The 16731-nt window shown below is 32.3% G+C and overlaps 1 protein-coding gene across 3 annotated transcripts in view; it reads left to right on the top strand.

The window, feature by feature from the left end:
• Positions 1–16731, top strand: part of LOC118197860 (uncharacterized) — a 388014-nt gene that overhangs the window by 300952 nt on the left and 70331 nt on the right. For all 3 annotated transcript variants that reach the window (XM_085817410.1, XM_085817409.1, XM_085817408.1), the window contains exons 2-4: positions 4672–4866; positions 10507–10614; positions 14354–14389. In XM_085817410.1, the coding sequence (XP_085673536.1) occupies positions 4672–4866; positions 10507–10614; positions 14354–14389 (339 nt within the window). The remainder of the gene's footprint in view (positions 1–4671; positions 4867–10506; positions 10615–14353; positions 14390–16731) is intronic.

Here is a 16731-nt window from a genome sequence, read left to right as displayed (position 1 = left end):
AAACTAATTGCTGCAACCCTATAATAATTGCGGCAAGAAAGGAAGTATAATAGTAAATAACTATCTAAGATTGATGTTTTAATTTAGATGAAATGTTAATTTCATATAATACTTTTTTATTATTATAATTTATATGAAAAAAGGCTAAACATGACTGAATGGAAGCATAAGAGTAAATAACTATTTCAGATTATTATAATTTATATAAAATTTGCTAAACATAACTGAATGGATGCCTGCATCGCTATTTCGCTACCGACTTATCGCTAAAGCATAATTTCATCTCGTTGGTTATTCAAACGTAATTTTCTACAATGAATGATGCCTTTTCTTTGAAAATATTCTCGGTAAAGTGCAGAATCGCTCACTTATTTGTTTGCCGCTTTTTACAAGGGTAAGAACAATTGGATTTTTGTCAATTTTCTTTTACTTTTTAAGTGAAAATAGGTCTATGTGTACATAGATAAAGTCAAGGGCGTGCGCAGTGCCATTTTTGTGCAATTCTAGGAGTTTTTTTTTTTTTTTTTTTTAGTGAAAATAGGTCGATGTGCACATGGATACCGAGTTTGTGCAATTCTTAAAAACGCTTCAAGCAGTGGGTGATTCTGCACTTTACCCAAAATTCTATTGCCGACTTTTCGTCATGGGCGATTCCCAAATTGTTAAATCCATAGCATATCAAAAAAGGATTTAAAATCAAAAAAGGACTTAAAAATTAAGCTAGTATTTCAATGGCGTCTTAAGAAATATAGAAGTATATAAACTTACGCAATCTGAAATCAGCGCGTACGCTAGATTTGGCGCGCTGTTAAATGGGCGCGTTTGCTAGATTTGGCGCTTTTGCGCATACATTTTCGCTGCAATTTTTTTACGGCCCTCAAACAGAATAGTACCAATATCTGTCCTTACAAAAGCGTTTGTATAAGCTTTTCATTGGAATCAATAACTTTCAGCAAATTTCGCGAGGTGTCGCTGAAATCGTCGCACTATACTCATTTCGAATTTGCAATCAATACCTTTGATTTTAGTAGCATTCTTGGAATGCAGTTTTGCCTATTTCGCATGTGCTTGGGGGTAGCGAGAAATTGTTCACAGAAATTGAACCGCGAGAAATATTTTTTTTAAACCTTCGAAATTGCTTTCATAATGTTAAGATACAGTATATTGCTGCATAAGCATTCATTCTCTTATGAATAAAAATAAACTTATGAATAATAATAATGAATAAAAATAAGCTTCAATTGAAAAATTTATTTCTATGATGAATTTTTATTTATCGTTGTTTAGTTCCTATCATAGTTTATTTGTTAATACTCATAAACAGTGCATATAACAGTGTTTTTAAAGAGCCTTTCTTATTCTAGTTTCAAATTCATTCTCCTCTGATCCGTAACGTCATTACATATTAATTTCTGATCTTAGTCTTTCAATTTATGCATAAATTATGATAGAAAAGCAGTACGAAAAATTTATTCTTGATAAAAAATTTCCAAAATTATTGCTTCTGTGCGGTTTCTGTGCGATCTACATGTTACTAAATACTCTGCGACGTCGTTCTCCCCAAAATAGTAATTAAAAAAGACTGAAAAAATACTACACATTTTAATCATTTAGATTTGAGCGTAATACTGTGAAGATGTATTCGTTAATTTTTGTTTGATGTTGGTCAGTTTTGCAGCTTTTTAACTATGCAAAAGAAGTCGCTAAGCTAAAATATAAGTATAAAAAGTACACAGAAAATAAATATGCTGTTATAAATTTCCTGAACAAGTCGTTTCAACAGTAATACATGGACCTTTTCAGCCCCTTAGAACTGTTTTAAAAAGGATGTTCAAGTATGTCAATAAGCAATGAGAAAGAAACATAAATATAAGAAAAGCAAAACTGTGGTTATTTGTCTCATTAAATGAAGCGTTCTTTCTCAAGTATAATGCAGTTTGAAGCTCGATATCACCTGTGAAATAAAATTTTTTGTTTAAATTGTGCATGTAATAATTTCAGAACAGTTTCAAAATGTGCAATGTATGCTAATAGTTTAAGTGATAAGCAAAAAGAGAGTTGGTTCGTTATCTGTATTTTGCTACGGTGATACTTTTTAGAAATACAGCAAAAGCAAGGCAGTCTGACATTCAGTGGTTCAGCACACCCGATGGCACACATTACAGCATTTCTTTTACTCCTACGTGTATACAAGCCAGTTTCTCTTAGAAAGTCCTCCACGAAGGCATCCCTTCCCTTAGACAGATAGCCCTCGAGGCTTTGCCGTAATTAAATAACCTAACCTAACCTTCTTTCACTCCTAAGATGGCGCTACTATCGTTTTATTCTCCAGTGTTGGGAAAGACTGGACGGTTGTATCAAATCATTTTGTCATTTTCAGTTAATTCTTATGTTTAAAACTTGGTGTTTATACATCATTTGCTTTTTCTATGTTTATCAACATTTGATGAAAATATTGGTATGGGAATAAACCAGAAACATGTGACCGAATGTTCTAGACCAGGACTTTTGTTTAATGGCAGTGAATGTTATACACGAATTTGCAGGTTTTAGATGAATCTTACATAGCTCAAATTTAGTTTTGGATAACCGTGGGCACGTATACCTTATGATGGACCGAAGCAAAATTAGTTTGCAATTTAGGATAATTTTTAAAACATGATTGGAAAGAAATTAAATGTTTGAAATGCCGCCAAAGCATGCAATCATTGTGCACCTCCCAAGTGCCAATATTTTTCTTCAAGTGCTAGTATTAAATATAAAGTTATTGGCTACTGACTCCAAATGAATCTTTATAATTTGAACTCCGTTTCATTAAATAACTTTAATCCACATTTTAATTCAAAATTAATTTTTTTAAAGCTCTTAGCAATTCTTTAGAACAACAAAAATTGAATAATATTTTCGTTGCAATTCCAAAAACAGCTAAAAACAAATAAAACGATATTAACCATTATTTAAATTTCTGCGCAAGTTCAAGCCACAACAAAATAACATTTGTATTTTAAGAAGTGAATTTGTTTATCCTGCATTCTAAGACGCTTGTTTTGTTATTATAAGTAACACTTTCCATCAGTTTTGAATGATCAGCTTCTTGGCGCACCTGTGTCGTCTGCGAGCGACGATGCTGGATCGTAGCCAAAAGCGCCCTTTTCCTACCTGCTGGTTGGGGTGTAACGACCTTCCTGTCGCATCGCGCTCTTTAACTGAGTGACCTTGATTCGCTGCGCGCTGCTATTGGGAAGGCTTCTTTTTCGTTCGTGTTGCTTCGCTAATGCCTCAATAAACCTGCCTTTCTTGACCGCAGATGGAATTTGGGCTGCTTATTTTTTCGTTCTCCTGCGGGCTTTCGCCACAGGATAAGAAAACACTTTTTTTGTTTAGTCTGTCCACTGATGTGTTAGTTTTGTTCGGTATAGAAATTTTATCTGCTGAAAATTTATACTTCCGCTACTTAATCAGGGGTTCGCAAGTATTGTATTTTTGTATTGTTTTAGCTAAGGCAGTTTGAATTGATGTGCAGCGGTTCTTCCTTACATAATTTGCTGCAATTTTTTTAAACTATAAATTATTAGTTGTTTTTATCTTTTGAAATAGATTTACGCAAGAGCATTATTTAGTTTTTTTTTTTTTTTTTTTTTTTTTTTTTAAATGCAGGGTGTGTAACATGGTGGTGGTGGGAATTAAACATCTATTTGGAAAATTTATTGAATTTTAAACGTGAACTTTTTTATGCATTTAAGCATATGAATATACTTGTAATATATGCTTTCTTTTAAAATAAAATAACAGTAATGCATTGTTAAAAGTATTAATATAAAAAATAAATAAAAATATCAAACTACTGGAATTATAGCATCAGAAATGGCCTGATATTTGCTACTGATAAAGAAATATCAAGCTTTGTTATCAGCTTCATATTTTCTTTGTTTTTGTTGAAATTAATGCATATCTACATGATAATGAAAATTATAATTTAATAGTAATTTAATTCAATTGTTACTGCCTTTTTCTGATGGGAAATTTTGCATGCAGTTGAAAGAAATATTTTAAGTTCACAATTAAACTGATATCATTAGCTGGGCAAATAAAACTTCCAAACACTGATTTTCTATCAGGGATTACAGTTCCCATTGATGACTAAGCAGGCAGACTGCAAGGGATTGAACTAATTTTCACCTTTATGATAGGCCAATTCTCCTAAGTCTTCAATAAAGCCATCCATCTTGCAGTAGATAGTTCTCAAGGCAAATATCTTTATCTAACATAAGTTTTTCATAATTATTTTATTTCAATCATCATTTGAGAATTAGGAAATGTGAAGAATTTATTTTAGAAAGTAAGCCCTCTTTGACTAAAAATGTTTACCATTTTGAGCAGAGTTTCAGCTCTCTCATTTTAATCCATCATCAAAACATTTAACTTATTGTGTATGTATTACTGTGTACTGTTAGCATTAGTATTTATAAGTTTAGAGCTGGATTTAGACTTGATAAGGTAAGCTGTTTGAGATAAGTTTGTTATACTATATTTTAATACTATAATTATACTATATTTAAATTTTTTTTGGTCACTCTCCCAAGAAAGTGGGGGCCCTAAGCTACAGCTCGTATAGCTTATACGTAAATCCTGAACTGCATACATTTACAATTACATCTCTTTTGCTTGCAGCGTACTGTAAATAAATATGAAAAGAAAGCGGCGGAAGGTGATGGCGGCAGCACAGAAGATGCTACTCCTCGTCAAAATAGTGCAGACCATCCCCCTGTTCTGGAAGAATCGCTGCCTCAGCTTGATAAGAAGCCCAAAACAAAGAAAAACAACACACTGCCCAAAGTCAAAAAGAAAAACTTTTTACACAATAAGGTAAATAGTTTTTGGTTCACTACGAATTGTAAGAAAATTTGAAATGCATTTTAAATAATTATTTTGATTTATTCATCATTAACCATGCTAGTTTTTTCTATAGATAATGGTATTGTAAAACTTAAGTATTCATTGATGTTATTTTATGCGAGTAAATTAATTTTCTTTAAAATTCTTTGCTTAAAAAGAAAATTGAAACTAGAGCTAAAAAAATAGTTGAATTGCTAAAAGAAATCAGGCTAACTGACCCATTCATATGAAGTGTTATAGGAGATGCGCAAAACAGTTTTAGATAGATCCTGTCTTGCTGCTGTCTCCTATCACTCAACATTTCATTCTAAGGGCACATAGTATTTTCTGATGCCAATGCTACCAATGATCGACCTTCATGAAAATCATCTACAGATTCTTGATGAATGTGAAATTACTTTTCCCATTCTATCACTGTAGAATAGAAAGGAGACGAATCATGTACACTATACGCATGATTCAAATGGTGTTTTATTTTATTTAAGAATTGTCTTTTCTTTTATTTCTAATCAAAAATTGAATCAAAGAGCCGTATGCAATTTGAAACGTTTGAAGACGAATTGGAGCAATCCCTTCCCCAAATCGGTCACTTGTAAACAGGGGTGCTTATTTACTTTAGGTGAAAAAAATATGTAGGCATGGCTGTATTAGGTACATCATTCTAATATACTGGGAACGTAACCCATATTCGTTTTACTGAAAGAGAAGTAATTCATTTAACAAACCACTAATCATCCTCACAACATAACAACTTTTATACAGTGCTCGGCATTGAAAATGCAACACCAAGAAGGAGTAGTCAGAAAGTGAAGAAATTTGGAAAAAAGACAGACAGCAAGCAGCAATAAGTGATCTTTATTTCAAAATGATAGCCAGAATACAGAGTGAGAACGGCGTCGGCTCAGTAAGATGTAGGACCACCGCGGACGGTGATGCATGAAGAAATGCGTCTAGGCATAGAGTCAGTAAGAGTGCAGATGGTGTCCTGAGGAATGGCTCTCCGTTCCCTTTCAACCATTTGCCACACTTGTTTTCTGAACGAGGCAGGGGCAGAGTCTGCAAACGGTGTCCAATCACATCCCACCAAAGTTCGATAGGTGACAGGTCAGGAGAGTACGGTAGCCAGGAAAGCATCTGTATAGCTTGCAGAGCATGTTGGCAGATGTGAGCACTGTGTGGTCGGGCATTATCCTGCTGAAAAAATTGCATTAAGCAACCCCTGAAGGTAGGGGATTGCCAACGGCTGCAGTACATTATCCAAGTATCGTTGGGCCGTCATAGTGCCCTGAACTAGAGGTAATACGAACTAGAGGTGACCTGGAATCGTAAGCAATAGTGCCCCAAACCATTATGCCCTGTTGTTGCACGACGGGGGCGTTCCACAGTTACTGCCGGATTAGATCTGTCTCCACGTCAACGCCACACACGAATGCAGCAACTGTCACTAAATACACAGAAGCATGACTCATCTTACAACGCTACATTTCGTCATTCTGTCATCCACATCACTGCAGTCCGGCACCATTCGGAACGTTGGTGTCTATACTGTGGGGTCAATGGCAGTCTTCTTAATGGATGCCATGAGTGCAGGCCACGTTAAACCAATTGATGGGAAATGGTTCTGGTCGACACAGAAACATCCAGGGTATCTTGTACATGCTGCAGAATCGCAGTACAAGTGATTTGTGGGACCACCACAGCTTGTCGGCGGATGCGTCATTCCACGTGTGCTGACGTCACTCTGGCTGCACCTGCACCCCTCTTTCATCCCACATTTCATTGTTCCAACCATGTTCGCCATAGCCGATGCACCATGCTCGCATCCATGGGGGTATCAGCTGCAATTTGACGTAAGGACCAACCCGCCCTTCTCAGTCCGATCACCATACCCCTCGTAAAATCGTCTATCTGCTGGAAGTGCCTTCATTGACGGAGGCCTGGCATTCTCTCCTATTACATGTATCCTCCGGGACAAAAACCAACTTTCTTTGATAATTCATCTGGCAGAAAATACGACATGAATATTGCCCATTCTGCACGTTCCTACCCTTATATCTTACTTCATGTGCGTTGGAGAGCTGCACATTTCACATCATTTGCATAACTCAGTGACATACGTCTACTCTAAAATTTGCATAAATTTCTGACAACTTCTTCTTGGTGTTGCATTTTCAATGTCGAGCTGTGTATTTTACAAAACAAGTTGCAGGAATGCAGGTGAGAACGAGCAAATCTGTTGTCAACAAGAAAGGAAAAAAATGTTGGCTTCAAGTGGAAAAATTGTTCCAAATACGTACCAAAGCAAAAAATGCAATGTTTGGATGTTGTAAAAGTAAGACCTTTTAACCCTCTGACCAGCCAGGATTTTGCTAAGTGTTGAGATATTTGTAATCGCATTCTTACTGGTGTAAAAGGAAGTATAGCTTTCTGTCAAGTCCGAAACATTCATTAGCTTTCAGCCAGGTCCGAGTTATTCTGAAACTAAATCCCATTCTGTATGTTTCTTTTGATTGGTTACTTATTGTGTCTTGTTTATGATTTGTTAAACCATGATCTGTTGTGAAGTTATATATATGACCTCTGTAACCGCTTATCGCTGCTTAGTATTATTCTGCTTGCTTGTATTATTCTGCTTGTACTTATTTATCTGTGCAAATATTTGTTTTGCGAACCACGGCATTTTCTATATTTAACACTAAGAAAGCACACATTTCCCAAAACTTCTATGAGAAAAATTTATTTTCTTGATTGTAATGTAAAAATTCTCCTGGTGTTTTTTCTGGATTTGTGTGCTTTTAATATATTGCACTAATTACTTTGACATGTTTTAATATGCACGTATATATATATATGTTCTTGCAGATGGCCTTGCCGGTTAGAGGGTTAATGATAAACAAAAATTCGCCATGTCAAAGGGCAGTTGCAAAATCATTAAAATGCTCAGCGTCAACTGTAAACAAAGTAATTAACGTTCATTTAAATATGCATTCATCATCTTTGTCCATGATATATCACCAAATGCAGATTGGGCTGCAGAATTCTTTATGAAAAACATTTTTCTGACAGAAATGGAAAAATAGGGTCACAAATATTGTCCAAATGTCAACCTATAACCCTCTTGGACTTTGGAAAGCTATTCAAGAAGAATGGGATAAAATATCCCTTCACATACTGCAAATAGCTTTATTATCTTGAAAATTATGGTGCAGAAAGGTAGAGAAGAGTAACAGTTTTCAAATAAAACATTTTTAGGTAAAATACTTCTGTAAATACAACAAAAATCATCTAAAAAATGTGCGAACAGCCTCCATATCTTATTAATGTTGGTTGTGTTGGGAAATGGCTGGGTATAATTGCACTTAATTTTTGTTTTCTTATTGCCTTCAGAAGAAAGGGGGGTATCTTGAATGTGACAAATGTTTTCACATTTTACCTTATTCTCGTGCATGTTGTAATATAATTTTGGTCAGTCACTAGATCATTATATTTAGGTAAATTACATTAAGCTGATACAAGATCAGTTGGGACTTTTTTATGATCTATTGCATAGCGGTCAGTTTATAAAGGGTATTAATGATATACAAGCAAGCAGGCTGTATGAACATTAATTTACAAACTAATGCTTTACAGAGGCTCATTTCATATATGAAATTTATTTTGTTTTCAAATAAATCTTAATAAAAGAAGAAAGTGGCAAATGGAGAATATAAATATTAGCATAGCACTTGTCTGCTAACTGCAGTGCAAGTCCTCAGTCTGCGTAATAATTCTCCATTTGATATAGCAGAATTGACTTCCCCATTTGATATAGCAGGATATCCAGTTTTGTATGGTCGTATTACTGCTTATGTTTCATGGTTCATTGTAATTATAATTTCTATATTTACAGTAGTTCATTGTAATTCTAATTTTTAACTGGTTAGTACGCTTTTTAAGGTATTCAAGAATAATAGCTATTTTTATGTTACAGTTAATGTAAATGCTGGAAAAGGGAGAAAGAGTTTCATTGCATATTAAATTAGGTGTACAAATTTTTCCCATAATGGGCGGGGCCAGCAAGAAGAAATATGTTTCTTCCACTATGGAAGAAATTAAAGAAACTATTTTTGAATGTATTTCATGTTTATGTTTTTATGTATGTTTCTGATATTATTAATTTAAGTATATTTTCATTTTCTGTATAATTTAAGGTCTCATTTGTATTCCTGCAATAACCTTTTTTTGGTAGTGGTGGTTTTAGCAGTTTTTGATCCACAATGAGATGCCTTCCCCATCTTTTATTCTGGAACTGAATTTTTGTTCATATCAAAGAAGTAAGAAATAAAATTAAATAGAAAGCAAAATTGAAATCAAAAAGAAAATTACAAAATTAAATTAATATCTTCATTAAAATAGACCCCCCCCCTTTTTTTTTTTTTTAAATCCGCACTACAATTTATTTTGCAACTGCAACTGCTGCACCAGTAAAAATTTGGATGGATAATATGAGGATATTCCACAAGATTTTATGGACAGTTGAACATGGGGCCTGAAAGTTTGAAGCTGTGTCCTCTACCACTTGAAAAGCAACCTCCTATACTGTTTCTGCAGAAGTGTGTTTTCTTCCTCTTCCAGGATGAACAGAAAACAAATTTGAACTAATTTTAATATTCGTCAAAGGCAAGTACAGACAAATAAAAAAGGAAAACACCTTGGTAGAGAAAAAGTAAGCTTAGCAGTACTTACTTCTGCAAGGAAATTTGCTTCTTACTGGTTACAAAAACACACTTTAAACTAACTTTAATACTGTTATTTATTTCTAAAAAAATGGAAATAAAAGAAAATAAGGAATGGAAATCACTATTGTTCTCTCATCCAAAGGTTTCCTTGTCTTCCTTTTCTTCCTCAGATAATTCTTGAAGAATCCAAGAAAATCAACTGGTTGCATATGTTTTTTTTTTGCCATGAAAATGAATATAAAATTTGCAGAGCCAAATGTATTTAAATTAAAATAATACACGGTAATTAATAACACAAAATTACAAAATATTTGAGAAAAAAATATTTTCACTCATGTATATGCGCGTTTCGTAACTCTCACGAAAAAGCTGCCATGACGACTTCTTTCTGGCACATTCCATGATGTGAGGAAGGGTAGAAAGGAGGAATAAAAATGACATTCAGACGTCTCAGCTTCGATATGCGAAAAGAGTGCATTTAAAACTGAATTTGTCGTAAATTTTGCGCATATGCGCGTGCTGGAAGGTTAAAGCAAATATGATATAAGGTAATTGTCCTGAGCATTCTGGCTTTCACCATAAATGATTAATCTTTAAATCCCATTATAGAGACCTTAGAAGTTTTTATTATTTATATTTTAATAATATTGACCTTCAATTATGATTAACTGTCTTCAATAAATTTATCTAATTTAAAGCTCATGTTCCATAAATAATGTGAGATATGGTTTATAATATAATACTAATTTAAAACTTTGCCATTAGAACTGTATAGCTGTAATTAAATATACAAGTTATTTTTAAGAAAATACTATTTTTTTAAGTATTCATGAGATAATTTTTTATATGCTATTATTTTTTGTAAAATATTTTATTCTCAAATCTTTTTTAGATTCGAAATAACTTGAAAGAGCCCAATCTGTCTAATGATGAAAACTCTAGACCCGGTGAAGAAATCCTCGAGACTCAGAGGAGCACGTCGAGGGACCAACTTAGTGACGTAAGCTGAAATTTAGTGTCCTTTTAATATATTTCTTCTAAATTAAGAATAATGAAAAATCATGACTATGTTTTCTGTATATGTATGTAGGAGATAACTATGCTCTCTACATATGTATTTGCTGGGAGTTTATAATTAATATTTCTAGAAATTAAGCAAAGAAAGATTTATATCTTAATTGTAGCTGCAGTGGATCATATTTCAAAAAAGAACTTTAATAATAAGTCTATAAAAAATCTAACTACATACTCGGACATGGTCTTTTTTACTTCCTACTTTGTCGCCATCTATGACATAGGTCAGGGATGGGCAAACTTTTTCGGTCCTGGCCAAAAATTGAAAAGAATGTTTGGCAGGCCAAGATAAACTTTTCTAAAAACAATATACAAATATTACAATTTAAATAAGTTAATGAGATGAATGAAATTGCAATTTCATTTTTAAAAGTTCCTTAAATTGAGGTTTGAAGTGAGATGTACTGATTCTAAGGAACGAGGCTAAATGCTCATCTATCAGTCTACTTCTGAAATAATTCTTTTTAAAGTTAATAGTTGAAAACACTTGTTCACAAATATAAGATGAAGCAAACATAGCACTGATTTTCTGGGCGTGAGATTTTAAATTTGGGAAACTTACTTTCGATAATTTTTTTATAAAACTCTAACTTTGGAATATTTAGAAACAACTGCTTGATATGATTTTTAGATTGCAACTCAATTAATTCAAGCTGCAGAGCTGACCTTGTTGCTTTACAATTTACATTGAAAGAATGGTAAAAATATCCAATTCTGTTTGAATGGCACTGAAATCTTCATTTGAATTCAAAATGCATTTTTTTCAAGCCATTTTCATAATTCTTAAGGTTCTCTTCATTTACTGAGGTTTAACCTCGGGGAATGAGACAAGTCGTTCTTAGTTAGCTGCCCAGCAAACAGATTAAGATTTAGTTTAAAAGCTTTGAGATGGGCCCAGATATCGTCGATAAATTGATTTTCCCCTTGCCTTTTGACATTCAAATATCATTTATATCAGTGCTTTCATCCATAGCTATGGAGCAAAATTTAAATTGGCCAGTCTTTGACTCTAGTTGTGATGTCAAATTTTTTATCAATGTCTTTGATTCTAGAAGTCACCATTGTTCAAGATAAGCTTACAGTCTCAAAATTATTTTTCTTGTCTGGACATGAAACATCACAAACTTGGAGCATGCATTGTATTTAACGAACCCTCGATCACTGAGAGCTTTATTTATTTTTAACAATATTGTATGTTGTAATGTAGCTTGCATATGTAACTGCTTCTTGGATACTGTTTACCTTCTTGAAAAAATTTTGTTGGCCTGATAATTTTTTATGAAGACTTTCTGCATTTTGTTTTCTTTCATATTCAAACATTGTTTTGTAATTGGAATTCTTATGCTTAGATGTGAAATGACGGAAAATGTTATATTCTTTGAAGACTGCTAAAGCTTCATTGTAGATGAGACACACTGGTTTATCTTTTACAACTGTAAACAAAAAAACAAAAAAAAAAAAAAAAAAAAATATTTCCAGGTTCATTCATTCATCGTTAAAAGGACAGCACTCTGAATCAACTTTATGGTTTTTAGTAGTAATTTTGGAATTGAAATATTTTACAAATAACCCAAACTAACACTAGCTACGCTATACTTTTAATAATTTTACCACTATTCACAATTATGGTATAGGTGCGCAATCTCTCCATACACAATCAATAATATTAGAACTCGCACCAAAAGAAAAAGTCGCTGTATCGGATTCCCATATGTCTGCTCCCCAAGAAAGAGATAACGCTTGTTGGTAGCAATCTATAGCTATAACTAACAAAGAACTTCCGCTTTTAACACTTTACCGATTGAAAGCTGTTTGTGCTTGCTATTTCCATTAGCTTATGTTTTGTAGAACAAAAATAGGGAAGTAAAAAGATAATTAGTCCTTTGAAAAAAGGGAAGGAAAAAAATAATATTTAAACAAAGTAGAAAAGGAGATGGCTATATAACATATAAATATATATTTCTTTTAATTTGTGCCCCACCAGCGGGAGAGCGGTAAAATCGCTGAACACTGGTAGTTCGGTCCAAGGTTCAAATCCCACAAACGGGCTGGCTGCATGGGCATTTTCGTGGTTTTCCCCATGTGTTACATATATACGAGCCAGTTTTCCATAGAAAGTCCTCCACGAAGGCATCTTTTCCCCTTAGGCAGATAGCCCTAGTGTGCTTTGCCATAATGTCAATAAAAAAAAATCTTTTAATTTGCCTCGGACCGTCAAATTAAAATTTTATCCGCGGGCCAGGTAGAACCTTCTGGCAGGTTGGAGTTGGCCCACGGGCCATAGTTTGCCCATCTCTGACTTAGTTGATACTTTCTCTTGGATGTAGGAGTTAGTTACTCTCCTAAATCCCTTGCATAGGATGTTATTATAGAAAGCTAGATGTAATTTTCTCTTGAGTGTCACCTTATTTCAAAATGGACATTTTTGATGTATACAATTATTTAATAAAAAGTATTTACTTGCACATTATTCTCCTTTGATGGGACTAATTTGAATCCAGTCAAAATCTAATCAATTTATCATTTTTTCAGGCTATTTTGCATTGTATTTCCCCCATAGGACTGGGATTTTTAGTCTTTTTGTATTTTTTTATTTAAATTGTTTAATTGTAATTCATAATCTCAGCTTTATAAGGAGTCTGAAAGTTTAGCTGTTTATTATTTTGGAAATAATTAAATTTCATCTATATTAGAGCATATATGATGTATCTAGTCATTTAGCAAGTTTTGATATTGAACAAAAATTCCATATAAGTAAAGGTAAATAAAAATTCGTAAAGATTAATTCATTCAAATCTCAAATATGTACAGATATATGTGTACATTTAAAAAAAAATATCAAAATTTGGTGTCATTTAAGATATTTCTGGTCAAAGTTTAGCAACAGTATTGCATCCTTGTTATTCGTGCATTTTAGGCATTTTAGGTACTGAAATTTTGATAAATTTTATTTGGTCAGTCATAAATGGACTTGCATCTGATATGGTTGATTGCAGTAATATTAAAGCAGGCAGAAGTAATTTACAGTGTAACTATGAAGAACTCAAATATATAAACTGTAGTCATTTTCTAATTAGTCAAATAAAATTGTTTCTTTATTTACTTTAAATTTTTTAAAACTTCATGACTGAATAGGAAATTGAGCCTCATAAATATTTTATCTAACATGTAGCTGCATTCCAGTTCTACGTTTACCAGCTGCTTAACAATTTGTACTTTTTCATGAAGAAGGGCAAAGTTAATCTCAGAAAACCTTGTTTATTACTGAGCAAACTTCTACATAAATGGTATAATTGTTTGCTCGTATTACAATTCAGTTTCATGAATTACAATTCAGAGCTACCCAGTTTGAGCTAGAATTGATGAATTCTGATTAAAAACTGAGCCAGCTTTTAAGTTTTATGTGTGATATGTATTAAGAGAGAAATGCAATAGAAGTTTCCAGAATTAAAATGTAATAAACTGTTTAAGTATGAAGAACGTGCTTAACAATATTTAGAGATGTTCTAGTTTAAATCTTTTGGCATGGGGTGGTGTTTGATAATTTTATAACACTCTTTAAGAAATTGGCCAATTTTAGAAAATGAATTCTGTATATTGTTGTTGACATTAAAGTTTGTTGCATTGACATGTGAACTATATTTCCTCCCTTTTCCTTTTAACAGGCTAGCAGTCATGCAAGTTTAGAAAGAGGCTATATGGTAAGTTGTGTATTTGTTTTCCACTTTATTTCACTTAAGTTGTTCTAAGAATGTTAATGTAAATTCAAGTAAAATTGCATGTATTATATATTCGTCGTTGGTAAGAAAAGTAAATTTTTTATTGAAATTATTGATAAAATAAAAAATACAAATTTATATGCAAAAAATAAATGTTTATAAATTTATTTATAAATTGTTAAACTTCTGATTTTTATGTGTTTAACATTAGAAATGAATTCTGTGTAAATGAATTTTTATATGTGATTATGTATGAATGGTAATTATGCATGAATTAGTCATCCATTTTAGTTTTTAAAATGTATGATAAAGATTTGTTTACTTTTGTATAATACACTGCAAAGCATTGTAATGTAATTAATTTAAGTGTTTGATATTGAACTATTCGGTTATAAATAGTATCGTAATTTTTTATAGGGGAGTTTTTGTTAGTATAAGCTCCATTAGTGCCTATTGTTTTATCTATTTAAAAGTACTTAAGCATTGTTTGACAGAAATTTCAACTTTCAATCCATCTAATTCACATGTGCTTTCAGTTAGAATAATTCATATACTGAATTATGTTATAAAATCATATTCATGTAAAATTGTTATATATCAAATTAAATCCTGTATAGTCTAATATAAGCATTATTCTGTAGTTTTTAGCTGTTTATTTTAACTCTCCACTAAGAAAAGGGTTTCACTAAGAAACCTCAAATTTCCTAGAGCTGCCATGAAAAAGTACTGTTTTCATGATTTTGATGCTAAAATGGCCCTGTAACGTTATACTCTGATTTATGCACTTTTAATATATTGACTTAATTTCCTGAACATATTTCAAGATGCAAATGTATATACTTTTTTAAAAGCATTACAAAAAATATTTCAGGCTGTATATATACAGTCTGGCTGATCAGAAAGTTAAATCTTTCTTTCCTTAGTTTAAATGATGTCCATTTTGTTATATGTGTAAACATTAACAGTACTTTCAATGATGTCATGATCTGATTAAAGGACAGATAAAATTAATGCTCTATAAGCATAACATTTTTAAAGAACTATAATGAAACAAACACACAAAAGTTATCTTCTTAGTTATACAAATTATTCTTCTTTTTTCAAATTCTTACCATCTCAAGCCATTTTGAAATTTCACATCTCCAAAATATTCATAAAACGTTATTCATGGAATTAAAATTAGTTATGGAAAACCATGTAGTTATAATAATTTTCAGCTGTTTCATATTTCTTCCCAAAGATCTGTATTTCATAATAAATTTTAGAAAAATGGTGAATTATGTCAATTAAATGTGCTGCTGTTACATTTAAGAAAATTTTGTGCACTCTGCTTCTCTACTATGAGTTACACTTTTATACTTATAGTCAGAAATGCAGGAATCTCTATGCTATCTAAGCACCTCTTGCCACCAAGGAAGTAACTAAAAATTGTCATTTAAAAAAAAAAATCTTCTCACTATTTCTGACAATTAATTGAAATGCTCTGTGAATGCTGTGCCTGTGAGATATCTAATTGCTGATTATTATTTGGTTTAATGACACTGAGATAAGTAGGGTGTTTATTTTAAGCCAAAAAATGCCATATCTAGAAATGTTTATTATGGGATGTCTTGATCTGTTGCAAGGATAGCCTTTTCTGATTTGAGATTTTTTTTATATGATGTTTAACACTAGAATTACAACAACAGTCATTTTGACCATATCTTCATTGTAATTGGATATAACTTTTTTAATTCTTTATTTTAAACCTTGGTTTTTTTTTTTTTTTTTTTTACTTTTTCTAAAAACTTCTGAATATTACATAATATTTTTTGTCTGTTTTAAATAATAATTTTTGCCAATATTATTTTTTATACCTAGAATTACATCTATCGGTCATTTCATCATATTCAAAAAATTATATATTTCTCGTTATTTTTATGACTTTTTTAGCCTTCTCCAGTTTGTGGTACATAAACAAGTGTATTTTTTATAAGGAAGATTGCATATTTCCCAGAAGTGAGTAGAGAGGGGAGAAGGAGGAATAAAAACACCTTGGAATTTTTACTCATCACATGTCTGCGTATTTTCTTTGTGTTAGAAAGACTACTTTTCAGTAGACACAAATGTTCCTTACTTCATTTGGATAGTTTTTTTGCTCTGACCTGTTTATCATGTCGTGTACAAGCACTGGTAGGAAATCCCTAATGAAGGAAGATATGCTGAAAGGTTTTGAAAGTCTTTCTGATGAAAATTCTGCTTCAGAAACTGAACTTGAGGAAGAATTTCATACCAAAATTACATCCAACAAGGACTAAATTGTTCCTGCTGAAACAGGTGAATGT

The sequence above is a fragment of the Stegodyphus dumicola genome, chromosome 5 (genome assembly GCF_044657685.1).
Source record: "Stegodyphus dumicola isolate Sdum_Otavi_A_Nest chromosome 5, ASM4465768v1".
NCBI classification, from domain to species: domain Eukaryota; kingdom Metazoa; phylum Arthropoda; class Arachnida; order Araneae; family Eresidae; genus Stegodyphus; species Stegodyphus dumicola.
Note: the sequence above shows the minus strand (reverse complement) of the source record. Positions and strands in the feature narration are given on the sequence as shown.